The following is a 21,352-nucleotide window of genomic DNA, read 5'->3' on the forward strand; positions in this document are numbered from 1 at the left end:
TACATCTCCCACCGGTAGCTGGCACGTCTCCCCCCCCCGCTAGCTGGCACATCTCACCCCCTCCTTCTGGCACATCTCCCCCACACACAGAGACACAGAGACACACACAGCCCTGATCCAGGCAAGGACACGCAGCATCCCTTAATAGCCACGCCCTCCCCCCACACCCCTGCACCTGCTCTAACAGATTTGCTGGACAGCCAAGGGAAACTTAGAATGTCCATAATTTGGGAGGTGAGTCTCATTGGAAACTCCAAATAGTTGCGTTGACCTACAAATCCGCAGCAGAATGTACAGTGAAAGTTTCGTTGTGCTACGTGGTGCCGTTTCTGAGATTTCGATGCTTCGGACATACAAACAAACAAACAGAATCCAACTTAGAATTATAGTATAGATTTTCTAAGTTACCTTAAACAAATGGGTGTGAGGGATGGAACTAGGGGTACGGAGCCCCCCTCCCCCAGGCTTATATATTTTTACATTATGATAATTAATGTATATTACAGATTGTGTATGTACAACCCCCCTCCCCCCTCCAGAAACTGGTTTGTGCAGACACTTAGGAGATGGGTTTTACTCTCTGCAGTCCCTTCCTTTTGTATAATGACATTGCACTGAACAGGACAGGAGACAGGGACACACATTCTGCTTTCAAGGTAAACAGAACAATTATCTTTATTTTGAAATAAACACATTTGCTTTAAGAATGGATAGGAAGCAAGCAAGTGCATTGTTACGTTATTTACATTACGTTTTTGGGGCGCTAAGTGAGGTCACTTCTTTGAAAAGTTGTCTTTGCCAAGGGATTCAATGTTATTCTACCAAACACAGACACATATACCCTAACTGAAACATACAAAACAGTTCATGAACCTGATACACTCAATAAAATACTGGATGGCAGAGAATGGCAGTTGCTATAAATGGGGTGAGGGGTGGGAAACGGTGTCAAACTTACGCAGTAACTTCTCAGCCTGATGAAGTCAACTCTCATGGAAATGAACCTTTCTGAATTCCGACTGAGATTCTTTATATGTTCCACAAGGTCAGCACAAAACTTGTAGCCTCCCTTCAGCACACACAGCACCGTAATGTGGCTATCTCCAATGTCTTTCATAATCTCCTTGGCTATGCGTTCTGTTCTGCAAAGCAAACACTCACATTTACAAAATTATCTGCTGATGACACAAGTGCAAATTAGAGAAGAAGGGACTGGGAGGTGATCCAGCCATTAGTGGATGCCACATACATTAAGGTAATATCACAGGAAAAGAGAAGGGAAATGGAAACATCGATAATGCCCCTTTCAAAAGGGAGAGATAAAAGCACCCTTTCCAACAAACACGTTACAATCACTGTTTCCATGAGGCACATTTTCTTGTCAAACCATTAGCCTAAGATGGCATCTTACCATTTGACTGGAAGCAAGGAACCACTCAACTTGTACTCATTGCCCAAAGTATTTAGCTATTAATCTAAGTTTAGATTTTAGATTTCAAGTACTTTCTCTTCATTAGGAACCAAACACTCATTTTTAGGCTAGCTAAAGTAAGCAACTTTCTGAAGGACATCTCCATGTTTTACCTTTACAACAGCAATAGCCTGTTACAAAACTTTTTATGTAATGCAGGGGTGAGCAAATCCAGTCCTCAAGACCACCCAAAGGCCAGGTTTTAAGGCTATCCCTGCTTCAGCACAGGTGGTGCAGTCTTTGACTAAGCCACTTATTGTGCTACCTGTGTTGAAGCAGGGATAGCCTCAAACCCTTAGCTGTTGGCAGATCTTGAGGACCAGAGTTGAGCACAACTGCTATAGTGCTTATTTGATTTTCAGGGTTGTCATTATTTTAATATATAATTTGGAGACATGTGCTTTGAAGTTTAAGTAAAGGGCTATTTTAAGGTTTACTACATACCTACATGATTAAGATATTGTAGCAACACTACATAATTACAATCAGATTATTGAGAATATTTTCTGTATTTACATACAAATAAAGTAGGCAAAGTAAACCTTTCAAACAAAAATCCCACCTAGCAACATATTTTGGAGTTGCAATAAAGTGAGATACAGTATGTAGCTCAAGTAGCTGTGCGCACAAACAAGTGTACATTTGTAGTAGTAGGCTTACAGTAGGATGATACCAATGGGCAAACAAAATAATTCAGCATAATGGCATTTATATAGAGTTTTTGAAGTCTTGCATAGCCTCTCCTTCATGCATACTTGTGATGTTTCTTTTGCTTCTTTTCTATCTATATTATGTTGCTTGTTTTCTTAATTTCATGTTTACAGTACATGAGATGACGGGACCTTAGAGGTTTAAAAAGCTGCATACTCTATACTGCAATTTTATCTACTGTATGCAGACCCTCATGTTGGGCCATAAAAGGTGCCACAATCTATGACACCAAATCTAAGATATATTGAGTAGATTTAGAAAGTTTATTCTGAGAGCAGTTTGGAAAATTACAGCGTGCTCTTGGACAATTGCACACCACTACTCCTTGTGTGCACTCATGCCATATCTCCACATATGTCTGTGCAACCTTCTCCATGTCTGCTGGCCACAGTGCGACATTTGGTCGGCATATCAGTCATCAGCTTAGCCTGAAAAGTCCCTCCCTTAGCCGCTCTATCTAACATGTACATTTGATGCTGAAATACTTGGGAGGCCAGCAGTAAAATGACGCAAATGTTGTGGCTGGAACTCCTCACCATGAAAGCTGGTTATATTGTTATCTGTATGTGTGTGTCTGAATATCTTTTTGTACAGCTAGGTGTGTGTGTCTATGGGTCTAATATGTATGTTTGTTACTATGGGACAAATAAGACAAAGGGGGATATGCTCTAATGTGCCTTAGTGCCGTTCGGGCACTAATTCACGAAACTCCCATGGACTCCCTACTGCAACACTGATGAAAGTATTGTCTCATTACTGAAATAAAACAATCTGGTAGAAAGTACAATAAAATTATTCTTTTTGTTCATAATTCAGCTGCTAATTGTGTCAATTTAGCAAAAGTAAATAACTACTGCAATATAACTTTAAAAATCAAAAAGAGCAGACATTAACAGTAAATTGGCAAGCGCCATGCACTAACAGCAAAACCAAAAGCGCAAAATAAGAAAATGCGTCAGAATATGCAGTGTCGGCTGCTACATTACAGGCCCATTAGGGGCTAATGGTGCCGTAGAGATTCCAATGGCATGGGGCTGGTTATCAACCAGTATTTGTAAAATAACCATTAAAAGGACAGGCAAACAAATATTGTTAAATCTGTACTTGTACAAAATTGAAAAATACTGTAGGACTTCACAATGAAGAATGTGACTGAGAAGAAAAAGACAAACTAAAGGCAATTTGCACAAAGAAAAGTAGGTCTGGGGCTTTTAGAGATGAGGGCATTTATCTTCAGCAATATGCAAACAAAAACATTACACCAGGATTGCAGACTGTAGGTAAACTACAGTATTCTTAAAGTACATACTATAGCCCCAGAATGGTTAACCACTAATGTGAAATGCTGTTTAATATTAAAGTTTAGTAGGGACACTCATAAATATGGATGACGTCCAATGTGAAACCATAAGAAACAAATAAGTTCCAACACTCCAGACATTAAAATCACCAATATAAATAAAGCCGCGACTGGTGTCAACACACTTCTATTAAGCAGTCAACACTCTACAACCTCTTTACAAAGAACTGACGGGACGACATACTTTCCCTTCTATGTCTCAACATTTCTTCTGTATACTGTACAGGCATACCCCGCATTAACGTACGCAATGGGTCCAGAGCATGTATGTAAAGCGAAAATGTACTTAAAGTGAAGCACTACCTTTTTACACTTATCGATGCATGTACTGTACTGCAATCGTTATATACGTGCATAACTGATGTAAATAACGCATGTGTAACAGGCTCTATAGTCTCCCCGCTTGCGCACAGCTTCGGTACAGGTAGGGAGCCGGTATTGCTGTTCAGGACGTGCTGACAGGCGCATGCGCGAGCTGCCGTTTGCCTATTGGGCGATTATGTACTTACTTGTGAGTGTCCTTAAAGTGAGTGTCCTTAAACCGGGGTATGCCTGTGTAGCTCCAGTCCACACTGGCCCTTTGCCAACAGACAAAAGCTTAGAAAGGCTGTCAAGGCATTTTACTGTTTTGACAAACTTGAGTTGGGACTTTAACCCCCAAAGTTTGTATAATATTATACACGTACTGTAGTATCAACATTCCTTCTTTTGGCCAAATATAACATTATATTGAGATAGAGACGTATGAAAAGGAATAGAATCCTTCTTCAGAGGTGGCTATAATGTTTTGTTGCAAGAGAGAAAGGTCGATGGTGCACAGCATGAAGTCACAATGTAAGCCAAGGAATACTTTCAACATATTTAACAAAAATAAAATGTATAGTGTTGATACCTGTATGCCATGAAGTCATAAATACATGTCTACTAAACTATCCCCTTTAGAATATACCTGTCCATAATCACACCATGAGGTATGTATACACATTTTAAATCTTCACAGTAGTGGTTAGGTAACGTAAATACATCCAAGTCATATCCAGGCCAATCATCTGAAATCTGAAAAAAATTAAAAAAATTAAAAAACATTTACATTTTTTTTTTGTCATATAAAAATGATAATGCACTATACACATTTAAAGATTGATCATCAGAGAAAATGTCTATTAAAGTATTTTGTTCAACTGCTTAGGTTCGTTGGTAAATATATGTTATGTTTTGATCATATAGATCACAGTGTACAAGTATATTTAACTTTAAACCTCCTATTAGCGACGCAACATATGAGTCGATGAGACCCGTAGTTACATTCTAAGTGATGTGAAATGAAACACAAAGAAATACTAGGCCTAATATGACATTCATTCTGCGGCATCTGCTCACCATCAAATTAGCATTACAATGAATGCCACAAAATATAAACCTGGAAGATGCGAGCACTGAGGAACATTGGTCTAGAAATATCCATTGCCACATATAACCTGGGTTATCAAGGGATAGTCACTCATACTTCCTCCTTCTTTTTCAGCACCCAACAAACAGGTGATACATGCCTCCCTCTGTGTCAAATATGAGCTTATTAACATGTTTCTTGCAGCCACAAGAAAATGCAGTGTGTCAGCAAACTTTTCTCTCTCTCCGTATATACAGTACAGTAGACTCCATGGTGAATTGTCGAATAATTAATTATCCGTATTTTATATGTTGTGCTGTTGCATCCCTGTGCTGGCAAATATTTTAGTCCAATTCAATTGAATCCGGCACAGACAACACATGTGTCTGCTGGACACAAAACGGGGGCGGGGTCAGGGCTTGGCCTGGCAGCCAATAGTAAAGCTGCAACGTCATCTCTATTGGTGACCCATGGCCATGTTTGTAGTCAAGCAGATATATTTGTAGGGTTTTTTTGTGTGCCAAAAAAAGCACAAAAAAAACTACAAGTATCTGGGGGCATGGGCAGTCACTGGACATCGGGGGATCATGGATGAGCTCTTGGGGACTCCCTTGTTCAGGTAATCTTTAAAAGAAAATATCCATTTGGGAGGGGAGTGGGACACTGCTCTTTGAAAGATGTTTTCAGGATTCCGACCCCCACATTGTGTCTGCTGCTTTAACAACTACAGCAGTGTTTTTCTAAAAGGGGTTCCTAGAAACACTTTGGTTGTCTGGACATCCCTAAAAGGTAACCTGCAATTTTGTGGTTATTTGAAAATTGTACCAAATATAGAAGAATGTATTATGCATCTGATCTCAGACACACTATTAGAGAGGGGTGGGGTTCCTTACAATGCATCTGATCACAGACACGCTATTAGACAGGGTTGGGGTTCCTTACAATGCCTCTGATCACAGACGCACTATTAGAGAGGGTTGGGGTTCCTTACAATGCATCTGTTAATAAACGTGCTATTAGAGAGGGTTGGGGTTCCTTACAATGCATCTGTTAACAAACGTGCTATTAGAGAGGGTTGGGGTTCCTTACAATGCATCTGTTAACAAACGTGCTATTAGAGAGGGTTGGGGTTCCTTACAATGCATCTGTTAACAAACGTGCTATTAGAGAGGGTTGGTGTTCCTTACAATGCATCTGATCTCAGACGCTCTATTAGAGAGGGTTGGGGTTCCTTACAATGCATCTGTTAATAAACGTGCTATTAGAGAGGGTTGGGGTTCCTTACAATGCATCTGTTAACAAACGTGCTATTAGAGAGGGTTGGTGTTCCTTACAATGCATCTGATCTCAGACGCTCTATTAGAGAGGGTTGGGGTTCCCCAGAATTTCAGAATATAATTACAGGTTTCCTTAACCAAAAAAAGGTTGCAAAGCACTGAAGTACAGCCTCAACAACTACATATCTTTTTCTTTATTTATAATCTATTTATTTACGCTATTTCCCTGCCTTTGATTTAAAAAAATGACACCAAGCGTGATGTTTGGTACTGAATTCCCAGTGTTTTCCTTGACTGGGAATTTAAACTTGCAGCCTGCACTAAAGCTGTCTGAATACAGAGATTCTTGGAGGCCGCGCCTTTAGATTTCAAATGTTCTGCCAACTAAAATACTGTAGGTCCAAAAATTCAAAAGCGTGATAAGTAAAGGAAAGTACTTCCAGTTCATTTTTAGTTCCATTTTATGGGGCAGGACGGGTGCTTTAAGAATGCTTGGCAATGATCCCTCAGTATAACTGGGCAGAATTCCTTCATATTTACTGACGTCTGCTGTGTATTTGTACAGCTACTCACTACCCGCACAGGACTAGTTTTAATCTTTAGAAGGGGAAAACATACTGTACATTGTGTACTAATATAAATGTCGCCTCTAGTTTAATTGCACACACTTCTACCTTTTGACAACTGGAAACTTGGTGTAGGCAGATGTCATGGGAGAGGGGGTTTGGCCCATTTGGGATTTTTTATCCTGCTTCCACAACCAAATGTATTTTCCCCTGTAAATGTGTATTTTCCCTAATCCCGTGTTTGCACCAACACATATACTGGAATTGATGCGGGAGGGAAAGGGTTAAGGTTAATTCAGTGGTTATAGCCCTTTGTCCCATTTTCCCGCCTTTTCAGGCTCCAGATTGCAGCCTCCCATAGGTCGCCATCGTAGCTCCATTCATTTCAATGGCGAATCCAGCGGTTTTGGACCTGTTTCCCTCAAAGACCAGCAAGTGGCGTCCAAGAGGAGGAGCAGCGGTTTCCCATTGTAAGTCAATGGGCTCATTGACTTCAATGGGGATTCCTCGATGCCGACCTCCAGGAACAGGTTGGCAGCCATCCAAACCGCAAAACCGCAGAAGCGGAAACAATGTCTTTGAAGAGAGCTTTATCACTGAGTTCAAGTTCACCGACAATTGGCGTGGGAACCTTAGGTTCTAGGGCACCTAGAAATAAAATTCGTTTTGCCCCTAGCTCCTAGGCACCCCCACACACGACCCCCATCGGGTCCGGGAATGAGGGACCCCCGTAAAGGGTCGCACTCATGAAGCGGGATGCGCCATTGACTCTAATGGCGGAGCGGAGGTCCCATTGAATCCAATGGCGGCGCTCGCCCATGCATTGTCTATGGCGGTGCCGGCCATTGATTCCAATGGGGAAAAACCGCGTGGCGTGAAAACGGCTAAGTCCGAAACATTAAAAAGTGTAAGTCCAGAGCTCCGGTTCTGGGAGGACCAGAGGGCTGGGATTTGGGTCACATGTAGCCAAGGTTCCGGCATGAATGCATGGCCATTACCAGCCCTCTCCGAACAACCAGACGGAGTGTGGGCAAAGGGAAAGATTGGTGAGTTTCCACAAAGCCATCAATGGCGGCGTTTCCCCATTGAAAGGCTATGGCCGAGAAGTCCCATTGACGTCAATGGCGGAGTCGCTCCATTGAACGCCTATGGCGGCGGAGCCCATTGATTTCAATGGGAAATGAGTGAAAAGCTGAGATTCATTTTTGAGCGGAGAATCCTGTATTAAAAATAAAAGTGTTTTAAACTGCATTTATGTATCTCCGGTTCTGGGGGTCACAAAGGGCTGAAACGTGGCCACGATGGAGAGTTACTTCCGGCATGAAGAACTGGCAAGTATCAGCCCACTGGGCCCAGCAGAACGGATTATTTTAATATGTGAAGATATTAAACTATGAATTGTATTTTGGGTCTGGTATGAAAACTCAGAGCCCATCTGCTATGTTAATGTTCCGGATGGCTGACAAATGGGCGAACATAAAATTCCTGATCAAAGACTCCCCCACCCTGCTTGTGTATGCATGCACAACCATAGGCAGGACATTGGTACTTGAGATTAAGTGTGGTAATTCACACCTTGGACAAAGGGCATCCTGGCTAAAGCTAGACTTGAAGACGCCAGGCTTGTGGGAGGGGGACTGAGAAATTAAGCCCCTGATTAGAATAATATCCACCCAGTGGGCGGGTGTTAAGGTGCCCGTGAGGTGGCAAGGAGAGATTGGGTGCAGGTAATTGTTCTCCAATAGCCTGCATTCAATAATAAGGTATAGACTGGAGATTGCATATAGACCAGTGTCCAGCCTATCCTCAGTTGTCTTTGTGCTTTTCGTGATGTCTACATCTGAACCTGTATTATGGAAGAAATTGCCAATCCTGTATCCTGATTGCTTTCTTGTCCAAACCCCTTAAGTAAGTGTATATTTTGCCTGTTATTTGTATATCTTGTGTGTTCACCTTTTTCAAGGAATAAATTATATTTTATCATATCTCAGTCGTGTTCAGTTCAACCCAGGTATTTTGGTGTATATTATATCTTGTCATAAGTTACAGTGACAGCAGATACTTATTACGCAGAATACATAGCAATTTGGGCCTTGATTTAGGCAAAGTTAAGCATACTACAGAGTCCGTGTTTAAGGGCTACTCCAAAATCTTTACTTTACCGTCCCCCGATTTTTGCATTTGGATATGTGTCACTATTCACTTAGTCTGTAAAAAAATATTTTCATCAGTACTATTTCTGAAGGTAATGTATAACATGCTAGGTTCTTAGGCCTAAAAGCCAAGCTCTGAAGAGAATAATAGCAACAACAGGAAATATACAAAATGTACTGCTTTCAATAGCACGAACAACTGACTTAGCAACAGAACAAAGTTCTAAGGCAGTTTTTGTGTAGTTTTCAATTATTTGTCTTCTAAGGCCCTGAAAAACATATTTTAGATAATCACCTCTACTAAATAAATTTAACGGTATGGAGTAATGAACAGAAGAAAGGAAACAAGTGATGGTCAGTTAGCATACCACAACTCCATGGCCTGCAGCACGGGGAGATGGCGATATACTGTCCTCTGCCATATTTATCCAAGATAGGAGAGACTTCTGCTGGAGACACAAGGACATTACCAATGAGGACTCTCTCCCAGGATCACACACAATCATAGACAGCAAGTCACTTATGAATTCACCCATTATAAAGTCTGATTATTTATATTGCTTGATTTACAAATGTAGCGGGCCTCAGTGTTCCCCCGGATCACTCAACAGACACAAGCATGCCTAAGAATATCACAATGGATGTCATTGCAGCTTCCTATTGGCCTGGAAGACGCGACAGAATGGGACAATTTGCCACAGCCAACTCGCCGCTGGCCGTTTCTCGGCAGCCAACTAGCCACCACTGAGGGCAGCTCGCTTCCGGCCATCTCCCGCTGAAGCAAGTTATTAAGGGGTTAACTTTAGGGTTAACTTTTTAGGGGGGGTTAGGGCTTTATAATGGATTTTAGGGTAAAGGGTTAAGGTTTAGCTTTTTAGGATAAGGGGATAAGGGTAGGGGTGTTAGGGTAAGGGGTTAAGGTTTTTATGGGGTTAAGGTTTTTAAGGGTGAAGATTAGCGGTAGCATAAGGGGTTTATGGGTTAGGTTAAGGACTTAACTTTAGGGGCAAGGTTAGGTGGTTACCATCACTGCGAGCTTCCCTCTGTGGCTGATTGGAATTGGCTATGGAGGAGTGGCTGGGGCGAGTTGGCTACGGAGGAGTGGCTGGGGCGAGTTGGCTACGGAGGAGTGGCTGGGGCGAGTTGGCTACGGAGGAGTGGCTGGGGCGAGTTGGCTACGGAGGAGTGGCTGGGGCGAGTTGGCTACGGAGGAGTGGCTGGGGCGAGTTGGCTGTGGAAAGTTGTCCTAGACTGTGACGCGGAGGATTTAAACCTCCATTAAGTAGTACCAGCGACATTTTCTCTGGTAAGTAACTGGGAAGATAGGGGTCTCCGGAGCTGAAATGAATACCGTTTAGAACCAGGAATCCCCTGCATCCTATAAATTAAAAAAAAGGAGGAGCAAAGAGGGCACTGACCCTTTAATAACCAGCTACAGAAGGTGAATGTGAATTGACAGTCTTTAACTGTCAGTGATGTCAGAAGGGTATTCGAGCTGAGCTGGGGTAGGAAGAATGCTGGATGCCAGGGACATTTTTTTAAATAATGACAATATTTATTTAAGAGAGTCCAACCAAAACAACTCCTGACAGAAGAGATCCCGGGATCCTGCTGAACAAGTCTACAATCTTGTGTTGATAATGTTATGGTGTAGGAGTCTTGACCAGGGTCTGGACTAAGCAAATCCTGCAGGGATTAACGGGGCAGGGTCTGCTTAACGCCTCTAACCACTGACCACAACTTTGTCCATAAACCCAACGCACTCCCTGCATTAGTACTTCGTTCAAGAAGCTAACTTCAGGGTACGTTACTGGCTGCTCTATCCTGACTTCACACCCAGGTTATTGCTAGTTAAGGAACTTGCTATTAATACCCGCTTTTAAAACCCATTCCTACTGTATAAGCTTCTACAGTATTTATCAGGAAAATACTCTGAGAATGTTACCCCCTTTAGTACCAGCAGGGCTGCTACATGTATATGTAAACATGAAATAAAGATAGTTATGCAGGTAAGTACATCATGAATTTGTTATCTTTGTAGCAAAATAAGCCATTTGCTTTGTTTTTACTAGCTCTAACTTGACCATAAGAAATAAAATAAAACTACAATCATAATAATTTCAAAGTTTTTACTATGCTTTTATTATTATTATTATTATTATTATTATTATTTCTGTGCTGGAGGAGGCTGTCAAAATCTGCCTTTTTCCAATTGCCATTTTGTATAATTTTCATATGACGTAGAAGGACCTAGCACAATATTACATGGTACAATGAATCACTTGTTAAACTAAGAAATGCCAATATTATATTGTACTTTACACATGCAAAATGAAAAAAAAAAAATATGCCTAAAATCTCAGATTTGCTAGTAGTCATTTGGTATACAATCCTTGCACGCTCTAACCAGCAATTAATCTTGCAAGGATTATGGATGCAGGGGACAAACTCTACTAGCTGCAAAACTAAGGCGATACTGGAATAAATCCCTTTGAAGGATCTGGAAGGTTTATAGATATGACACCACAGGCTCACTGATAAACTGCATGAAGGAAAACAAAAGGCCGATTCATTAACATGTAATAGCCACAATCACAGCGTGATACCTCTACCTCCAGTGCTAATTCCACAGTAATGGCAAACATATTTCAAGCACACATGCTTTCATGAATTAGCTCCCTCCCAGGCTCACACACGCCCACTCGCATTAATGTGCTACTCCCTCGGCCACACACTTCCTCTCGCATTATCAGGCCTTCCAGGGCTATAAATTAAAGCAGCAATCCCACCCAGGGCGCCCACAGAATTTTGTGGGCCCAGGACAAGAGGAGGGGATTTGCCCCTCTGCTATTTCCTGCAGCTCTAGGGACCCCTTGTAGAAAGCTCACTAGAAGGTGAACGGTCCCCCTAAGCCAGGGGTGTGCAAACTTTTTAAGTCGCGCCCCCTTGCTTGCTCACGCCCCCTTGCTCTCCGGCATCTCTCTGTGATGTCACAAAGTCACATTGTCGTGGCAACACGAGGTCGCGTTGCCATGGCAATGTGTTGCCATTTGATGCCGCGTTGTCATGGTGACGCGTGTCAGGACAAGCCGGAGAGCAAGTAAGCCCACAAGGTCCGGGCCTGCAGTACTGGCTGTCCCTCCTGACGGCGGCCCTGAATCCCCCCCATTCACCCCATCTCATTTCTTTTGTACCATGTATTTTTTTTTTTATACAGGATGGAAAACAGGGTTTCCCGGAGCTGAACAGTGCTATTTGCAACCTTGGGGACCCCTTTTTTCCGACATAGTTGTAGGTGAAGTTGCCAAGTTTAAACCGCCCTCCAGGGGAAACAAAATGGCTGTCAAATCTCAAGCCAATAGGAAACCGCAACATCATCAGTTGCAACTTCCAATTGGGCAACCATTTGAATCCCCTTTCAAACCAAGAAGTAATTCCGGCAACATCACTTGAAAGTATCTTGGGAACCAGTGGGGTCCCTAGAGCTGCAAAAAGCACAGCTTCAATCCTATTAAATTTTAAAAAAATAAGGGAGGCGAAGGGAGGTTTGGGCGGGGGTATTTAAGGTTGATTGCTGCTTTAATTAGATACATCTACCAGGAACACAGCATCACAAATAAGCCTCTACCAGGGCCACACACTGACTTATCAATAAGCCCCAGGCTATGTAAACTCACTCTCATTATTGAGTCTCTTACAATCACACTGACTCACACTGAACATCTTACAGGAACACACACTAATTTACACTGAGCATTTTACAGTCACACACACTCATTCTCACTGAGCATCTTACAGGCACACTCATTCTCACTGAGTATCTTACAGGCACACACTCATTCTCACTGAGCATCTTACAGGCACACACTCATTCTCATGAACATCATACAGGCGCACACACTCACTCACTGAGTATAACACACACTGCATCTTACACACACACACACTAATTCTCACTTTGCATCTTACAGGCTCACACTCATTTTCACTGAGCATATTACAGTCACCCACACTCACTGTGCATCTCACACACACTTTAACTGTCATCTTACAGGCTCACACACTCATTCTCACTGAACCCTTTACAGACACACACATTCTCACTGATAGGCCTCCTCTCCGATTGGAGTAATTCACTTCAAACACAGCCTTTTACACGCATTCACTGGGCCTCTTGCAGGGCCAAACTCACTAATAAGCCTTTCCTAGGGCCACGCACTTTATTAAAACATTTTTAGTACCATGTGCACTCATTCTCACTAAAGAGTCCCTCACACAGTCCCAATATTGAGCTGTTTTCAGGGGCATGCTCATTCTCACTTACATGTATTTTATGAGCAAACAATACATATACAGAGTAACATGCATTCATTAAAATTACTCCTGTCCTGGATTTGCAACACACAGACACATTTCTCATTGAGAATCGCCTTCTCGGTCCGCACACACTCATTTACTCCTTCGGTGTTGGAGGGGACCGACATAGATCGCTCCCAGCACTGAGTGTGTCCCAGATACCAGGCTCACCTCAACCTTCCTTCCCGTCTGCAGAGCAATAAAGAAGAGAGGGGGAGGAAGGCAGCTCACTGCTGAGCGGGGGAAGGAGGGCTCAGCTCAAAGACAGACTTGTTTCCCTGCAAGTTTTGTTGGCACTGAGAGGGACTTCTCTTAACCCTTTCCGGATCACAGGAATGCAACTCATTGCAGCGGTATGGATTGCGAATTTGCAAGCCTCTTTGGTCGTGAAGGGGTTAAGTGGGTCGCTCCTCTAAACTAAAATGATTATGTGTGGCAAATTAAGGTTGCGAGGCATGTCTCCACTCTACACGTAACCCCTTCTTTGCTGTAGGAGTCCTGCTACTGATAAGCAATGGTCTGCTGCCTCTCTCCAGTAATTCAGGGCACGTGTGAAGTCTCGGTCACTACTTCTGCAATTTCAATACAATTATTTTCTTTGATAAATCTGCTGCAATTTTTAGTAACAGTTTCATTGGGCGGGGGCTAAAGGGGACTTATCTGTCGCTGCAAAACTGGGGCAGACATTGCACATTGTGTGAATGAGGCGCCTATTACCTACATTTCAAACACATTTGTAATGTAAAACACCCCTATTGCCTCATATACCTGGAGGGAAAGAAGGAAGGGGGTGGGAGATAATACCCCTGCTCAGCTGTATTCCATATAGGGTTAAATAATGAGGTGGGTACGGTGCTGGGCTGAGATATGTGTAAGGATAATCTACAGAAGAAAAACAGAAAGCAGTTAAATGTTTGTGTCAGACGTTGAGAGTATCTATATACACTGAGCTCAATGACCTACCTACCCGGGTGCATAGGCAGGCTGCTAAAGGCTATCTAATTATGTGGTGTTTACAACCACTAACCTCCAAAATAATAACGCCTGACATTTAACAAACACACAACATTTAACTGCTGTGACTGTAAGACTAGTGGTTCATAATACCACATACTAAAGATACTGTAGTTCTGTACATATGCAACAGATCTTCCTTGATTTTAAACTGAGCATTCACTGCCAGGGTGTAATATATTTGAATATTCGCTAGTATATAGAGTCATATATGTATCAGATTACTTAAATCAATGTGGATGAATGCAACATTTTGTATCCAATCTCCAAGATATTCTAGGGATATTTTTAACAAAATTCTCAGTGAGTTCATTCAAGATCAGACCATGAAATGGTCACATTGTAGTTTCAAAACGAACAACTATTTAACAAGGCCAAATGGAAAATCTGCAACTGCAGTGTACTGTATACAGGGCAAATACTGGCACTCTGAATTCAGACACATCATGTCAGATTTCCTCATCAAGTGAGTAATCTTTGACTCTGATATTTACTTTTCTAACATTGGCTTACTAACACTGATAACTGGGCCATTTCCCCACAAACTGTGTGGAATACACACTATATATTAAGCCGAATTTATCCTGCAAACACCTTTAATTTGGCTGTTTGGTCATATGTTGTTATGAGTTTGTCTTCTTTGTACACTTTATTTTAACTTGGATATTATTAAAAAAAATATTTTTAAATTTAATTCATATACTTCACATCCGGTAACTGAGTGCTCTCCAAGCTGAGTTCTTTTTTCTTCTGTAGATTACCCCTATTACCCATTCATTCACCCCATCACAATTAGCCTCACTTATTCACACATAACGTACAATTCAGATACAGTACATGCACACTATCTCTCACACGCTGTGCGACACTGTGACAGACACGAGCAGTGACAGATAGGCACACATAGTGACACACACACACATACTTGCCTGCAGGTAAACTGCAATACAGGGCTGGTCTATTGGTCATTGGGGAGAGCAAACCCTGAAACCCTCAGAGTAGACTGGATGGCTCATGCATGGTGGGGAGGGGGCACTGACAGGGACAGGGTGCAGGGAATAGCAATAAGTGAACTTTTTGTCCACGTTCGTGTTCAGTACAGTAGGTTGCAATAAAAGAGTTTTAGAGGACTCCTCTTCCTTAATGTTACTTTTATGTCTGAAGCACTTATTCCCATTGTATTGTATTGTATTGTATGTCTTTATTTATATAGCGCCATTAATGTACATAGCGCTTCACAGCAGTAATACATGTGGTAATCCAATAAATAACAGATAATATAAATAACAGATCATGGGAATAAGTGCTTTAGACATTAAGGAAGAGGAGTCCCTGCTCCGAGGAGCTTACAGTCTAATTGGTAGGTAGGGAGAACGTACAGAGACAGTAGGAGGGAGTTCTGGTAAGTGCATCTGCAGGGGACCAAGCTTTATGTGCCATGTGTTCAGAATATTCACAGTACTATTCATATGCTTCTTTAAGCAAGTGTGTCTTAAGGTGGGACTTAAAGGTGGATAGAGAGGGTGCTAGTCGGGTACTGAGGGGAAGGGCATTCCAGAGGTGAGGGGCAGTCAATGAAAAAGGTTTAAGGCGGGAGAGGGCTTTAGATACAAAGGGGGTAGAAAGAAGACATCCTTGAGAAGAACGCAAGAGTGTGGATGGTGCATAACGAGAAATTAGGGCTGAGATGTAAGGAGGGGCAGAAGAGTGTAAAGCTTTAAAAGTGAGAAGAAGAATGGAGTGTGAGATGCGGGATTTGATCGGAAGCCAGGAGAGGGATTTCATGAGGGGAGATGCTGAGACAGATCTAGGAAAGAGTAGAGTGATTCTGGCAGCAGCGTTAAGGATAGATTGTAGGGGAGACAGGTGAGAGGCAGGAAGGCCGGACAGCAGGAGGTTACAGTAATCAAGACGGGAGAGAATGAGGGCCTGAGTCAGAGTTTTAGCAGCCGAGCAACAGAGGAAAGGGCGTATCTTTGTTATATTGCTGAGGAAAAAGCGACAGGTTTTAGAAATGTTTTGAATGTGAGGGGCAAATGTGAGAGAGGAGTCGAGTGTGACCCCAAGGCAGCGTGCTTGGGCTACTGGGTGAATGATCGTAGTTCCAACAGTAATGTGGAAGGCGGTAGTAGGGCCAGGTTTGGGAGGAAGTATGAGGAGCTCTGTTTTAGCCATGTTGAGTTTAAGGCGGCGGAGGGCCATCCAGGATGATATAGCAGAGAGACATTCAGAAACTTTGGTTTGTACAGCAGGTGTAAGGTCGGGTGTTGAGAAATATATTTGTGTGTCGTCAGCATAGAGGTGATAATTAAACCCAAAAGATGTTATTAGGTCACCTAGAGAGAGTGTATACAGAGAAAAGAGAAGAGGTCCCAGGACAGAGCCCTGGGGTACCCCCACAGAGAGATCAATAGAGGAGGAGGAGGTTTTAGCAGAAGAGACACTGAAAGTACGATGGGAGAGGTAGGATGAGATCCAGGATAGAGCTTTGTTCCGAATACCAAGAGTATGGAGAATGTGAAGGAGAAGAGGGTGGTCCACGGTGTCAAATGCTGCAGAGAGGTCGAGTAATATGAGCAGAGTGTAATGACCTCTGTCTTTGGCAGCATGGAGGTCGTCAGTTATTTTAGTGAGGGCTGTTTCCGTGGAGTGAGCAGTGCGGAAGCCAGATTGTAGAGGGTCTAGGAGAGAATAGGTGTTGAGAAAATGGAGCAAGCGAGCGAATACAAGACGTTCAAGGAGTTTAGAGGCAAAAGGCAGGAGGGAGACAGGCCGATAGTTAGAAAGACAGGTAGGGTCAAGCTTGCTGTTTTTGAGTAATGGTATGACTGTTGCATGTTTGAAGAAGGATGGATATTATTTGTTGATGATCTGTTATTTATATTATATGTTATTTATGTGATTACCCCATGTATTACTACTGTGAAGCGCTATGTACATTAATGGCGCTATATAAATAAAGACATACAATACAGCAAAACAAAGACCGATGTCATTAGCCTCCCCAGAGGTGACAATGGGCGTTTCTTCACCGGCAGTGGAAATAGGTGTGCGCAAAGCAAGAAAATTAGAGACCCTTTTTTTTAAGGATGCTTATGTATGGCTCACTAGTCCGCTAGGCTTACATTTACTAATGGAGGTTAAAAAAAAATATGGGTGGAAGATTATTTTGAGGGTAAAAGAGGGACGATAGACAGCACTCTGATGATGTTAAATTAATGCAATTGCAGGGTGCACGGAACCAAAGGGGACCCTTATTCCCCTGTATAATACTAACAAATCAAATTAATCAATTATTTTGAGATATTGTCGCTACTTCCTGGTTATAGGGAAGCAATGGAAAGATTCAGTGAGAAAGGTCAGTCCAAGAAGGAAGACATTGAGAAGAGGTTATTCCCAAGAACTTTCTCTAATTGGCTACAGGCCTTTTCTATCCTGGCAAGTGTGATTGGGGAGAAGTCCCCACATTTGTGCTCAGCTTTATTTAAATATCAAGACATGATTGGTTTCGGGTATAGGAATCGTTGTGGTATGGGTTGGTGGCTGTCACGATGTGCTCACCACAAACAAGGCGTGACCACAGGGCCGGGCTTGGGATGGATATAAACACCACCCACAGCCACGTGGGAGCGTCTGGAGGGTAGGTTGGTCAAGATAGCCGGGTCTGGGTTGGAGAGGTACGGATAGTCTAAATACTTGCCGGGGTCTGGTTTGGTGAGAGGAGAATAGTCGTTGTACGGGTGCCTAGGTCAGGTTTGGAGAGGTGCGGATTGTCGTAGATAGCCGGGGTCAGGAGTACAGAAGAGCGGAGTCCAAAACAAGCCGGGTCAATAACAGACAGCTGCGAACAAGAGGAAAAGACAAGACTGCGAAGGCTAGGAAGCAATGAACACAAAGGTACATAGGATTATGCTCAGCCAATTTGTCAGTGGGGCAGCTGAGCATAAGTAGGAGAGAGCAACCAATGAGTAACCTGCAGCGTGGAGGTGCGTCAGCAGCGAGGGCTGTGATTGGTGAATCCGGAGCAGGGAACAGGTGGGATGAGGATCCCTGCCGAGATCTGAGGAGACAGGCCCTCTGTGCGCTGTGCGTTCCCGATGCCAGCACGATTAAGCAAGCCGGAGTTGGGACCAGAGGACTCTTAGCAAAAAAAGACGGTGCAAAACAGTGCTACAGAACAAACATGAAATGTTAACCTAATTAATTATAAGGTGAAAATAAAAATACTGGCAGCCAGACAATAACTAACAGTACAGTTAGTCAAAATGCATACAGAAAAAAAGAATATCGGCGCCAATAATAAATTGTCATTGAAAGAAAGTCCAAACCATGACAGTGTGCAGTCCAACTGAAGTCCTTAATAGAGTAGATGGTAAGGAATTGAGCTGACAAATCTCATCAGAATGCAGTGCAATATGAAAGGGTAAAAGAAAAAAACAAATTATGGTGCAGTACGTCAATGCAAACTTAAAAACATAAACAGACTAACAACACATGACAAACAAAACAGATAAAAACAACACTAGCAAGGCTAAATAATGATTAAAAAAGCTATTTATTAAACAACTACTATAGCTGGGCGTGGGAGGGTGGCTGACACACACCAATCCGGAGGGGAAAAATTGTAACCCTACTCACTCGATGTTAGATGTATACAGGCAGTGGAACTGGATTCTCATAGATGTTATGCCAAAGATGGCGACCGGAGCTCTCTCGCAGGTGTCTCTATGTTGAGGGGATGGTGGGTTGAAGCACACGAGTCACTCGAACTCCAGGGCTTCCGGGCGGATGTGACGTCACGCCCTAAGGTACTCCCGATGTCCCTCTCTCACGTCTCGTCCCCCACGGCTCAAACTGCTGCTGTCCGACGTCCTCCACAGACCAAAGATCAGCTTCTAAGATACAGAAAATCTTCCCGACGCGTTTCGTGCGCATGCGCGCACTTCTTCAAGGGACTCTGCACTTATCCCCACGCGGGATGCGTGCGCACCTAGTGGGACGGCTGGAGATGGCTGGTGCGGAAGATGTGCTGCTGGGAGTGGAGCCCCCGGTCGTGGGTGCTAGGAGAAAGCACGCAGAGGAGGGCGCGAGTCACGACTCTTTACAGTGGCTGTATGACGAGCAATTTCGTCAGAAGATGGCCCTGCATAAGCAACTATCTTAGGATGCAAAAGATATAGATCTTTGGATAGGTCTTCACCACTGATAGGCTTGCGTCCTTTTATGGGGGGCTGGCAGCGGGGCATCCTTCAGCTCATTAGCCATTAGTAGGAGAGGATTATGCTGGGCCTTGAAGGAGTGGCACAGTGAGTAAAGAGTAAGGACACTGACTGGCACTGAGTTTGAAGCAGGGGAACCTGGTTCAATTCCCGGTGTCAGCTCCTTGTGACCTTGGGCAAGTCACTTTATCTCCCTGTGCCTCAGGCACCAAAAACATAGATTGTAAGCTCTACAGGATAGGGACCTGTGCCTGCAAAATGTCTCTGTAAAGTGCTACGTAAAACTAGCAGCGCTATACAAGAACATGCTATTATTATTAATGTAAATTTAGCGATTGCAAGTTCCAGCATGAGTGTTCAGCCTGCGGAGGGGCTCATTCTGTTGTCAAGTGTTACCAAAGAGGTGGACATGGGGGAAAGAAGTCAGCACAGCAGGCTTTGGCAAATCGCGGCTATACCAGTGAGCACCGAAAAGATGGTGCCATGGCTGGGTCTTTATCCCAACAAAGTTGCAGCCCGCTTGTTACAGGCAGGGTTTAGGGAGGGGTTTTGGATTCCATTTGAGGAGAAGTTGGTGGGTTGGGAGGCAAGGAATTTAATGTCGATCATGGAGAGAGAAGGCATAGTAAGAGAGAAGATTGCTAGGGAGATAGTTGGGCAGGATGGCAGTGTAAGGAATCGGGGAACTCGTCCCCTGCAAGGTGTTCCCTCCTTACCTATTGCTCCACACGCCTCCGCGCCACTTACAGAGCACGCGCGCACACGGAGGCTTTCTGCAAACACCACGGAGCTTGGTCCCGCCCCCCTCTCGCGTCACACGTCACTCACGTGCGGCGCACTCACGTGGCGATCGTGCACCGCTCCCCAGCTGCGTGGCAAAATTCCTAATACTGTTAATTCTGCTCACCTGTCTCCTGCATCCTCTGTCCAATCACAGCTCCTGCAGGGGCCGCGCCTCCGCTCCGCCTCTCGCACTAATTGCTCCAGCCTTGGTACTTAAACCCTGCATGCTCAGTCACTCATTGCTGAGCATAACCTGTTGAAGCCTTGTGTTCCTATGTTCTGTTTTGCCCTGCCTTGTGCCTTGCTGTTTTCTTGCTTTCAGTTGATCTCACGTGTACCGACCTGGCTTGACTATTGGACCATCTCTGGATAACGACCCCGGCTTGCCTCTGACTACCCGCACTTCTCCATCCCTGATCACAGCTATCGAACACTCCACTACCCCACCGGCCCCAACCCCTGACCACGGCACAACGGACATCGACTATGCTGCTGGCTCTGCCCCACAACCGCGGCAAGTATCTGGACTTACCCAATCTCTCCAACCCAGACCCGGCTACGTTGAAAATCAACTTTCCAGGTGTTCCTCCGCTGCTGTGGGTATGCAGTGTTACACTTTCCCACCTCAGTACCGGGGACCCGCCTTGTTCGTAGTGAGCGCAAGCGTTACAGGCTGCTCTCTGTCTACCTGTAACGATGCGTGGAACACGCCCCCTGCGGTGTGTCCCTTCCTTACCTGTTTACTTCTGATCGCCGCCCTCTAGCTGCGAGTCAAGATCCTGTGTCTTTAAAGATTCTGAAGCAAGCAACGCCCTCTTCCTCCTGACAGGAAGTAAGCCTCTCTTTGACTTTCTCTCTGCTATTAGTCTTTTGCTACCAGCCCTGGTGCCTGCTAGTACTCATCGCATACCTGCCTGGACCTCCTTGGGACCTTTACTTATCTCCTGTGGATTCCGGAAGACTGGGACAGTCACTCTTATACTACTAAGGTTAGTTTACCGTCGGGTAGTGTAGGTACCTGCTTAGTAGGGTTCACCTTGACGTGGTAGCAG

At 43.8% G+C, this 21,352-nt stretch overlaps 1 protein-coding gene across 2 annotated transcripts in view; it reads right to left on the reverse strand.

The window, feature by feature from the left end:
- Nucleotides 1-13,553, reverse strand: part of PRTFDC1 (phosphoribosyl transferase domain containing 1) — a 31,885-nt gene extending 18,332 nt beyond the window's left edge. The window contains exons 1-4 of one of the 2 annotated variants that reach the window (XM_075587603.1): nucleotides 13,456-13,553; nucleotides 9,297-9,374; nucleotides 4,492-4,598; nucleotides 959-1,142 (exon numbers count right to left, since the gene is read on the reverse strand). In XM_075587603.1, coding sequence (XP_075443718.1) covers nucleotides 959-1,142; nucleotides 4,492-4,598; nucleotides 9,297-9,350 — 345 coding nt within the window. In that variant the 5' untranslated portion in view covers nucleotides 9,351-9,374; nucleotides 13,456-13,553. Of the gene's footprint in view, nucleotides 1-958; nucleotides 1,143-4,491; nucleotides 4,599-9,296; nucleotides 9,378-13,455 lie in introns of both variants that reach the window. The other variant, XM_075587604.1, reaches the window with a different exon arrangement.
- Between the last annotated feature and the right edge of the window lie 7,799 nt (nucleotides 13,554-21,352).

This window comes from Ascaphus truei, chromosome 2, assembly GCF_040206685.1.
Source record: "Ascaphus truei isolate aAscTru1 chromosome 2, aAscTru1.hap1, whole genome shotgun sequence".
NCBI classification, from domain to species: Eukaryota; Metazoa; Chordata; class Amphibia; order Anura; family Ascaphidae; genus Ascaphus; species Ascaphus truei.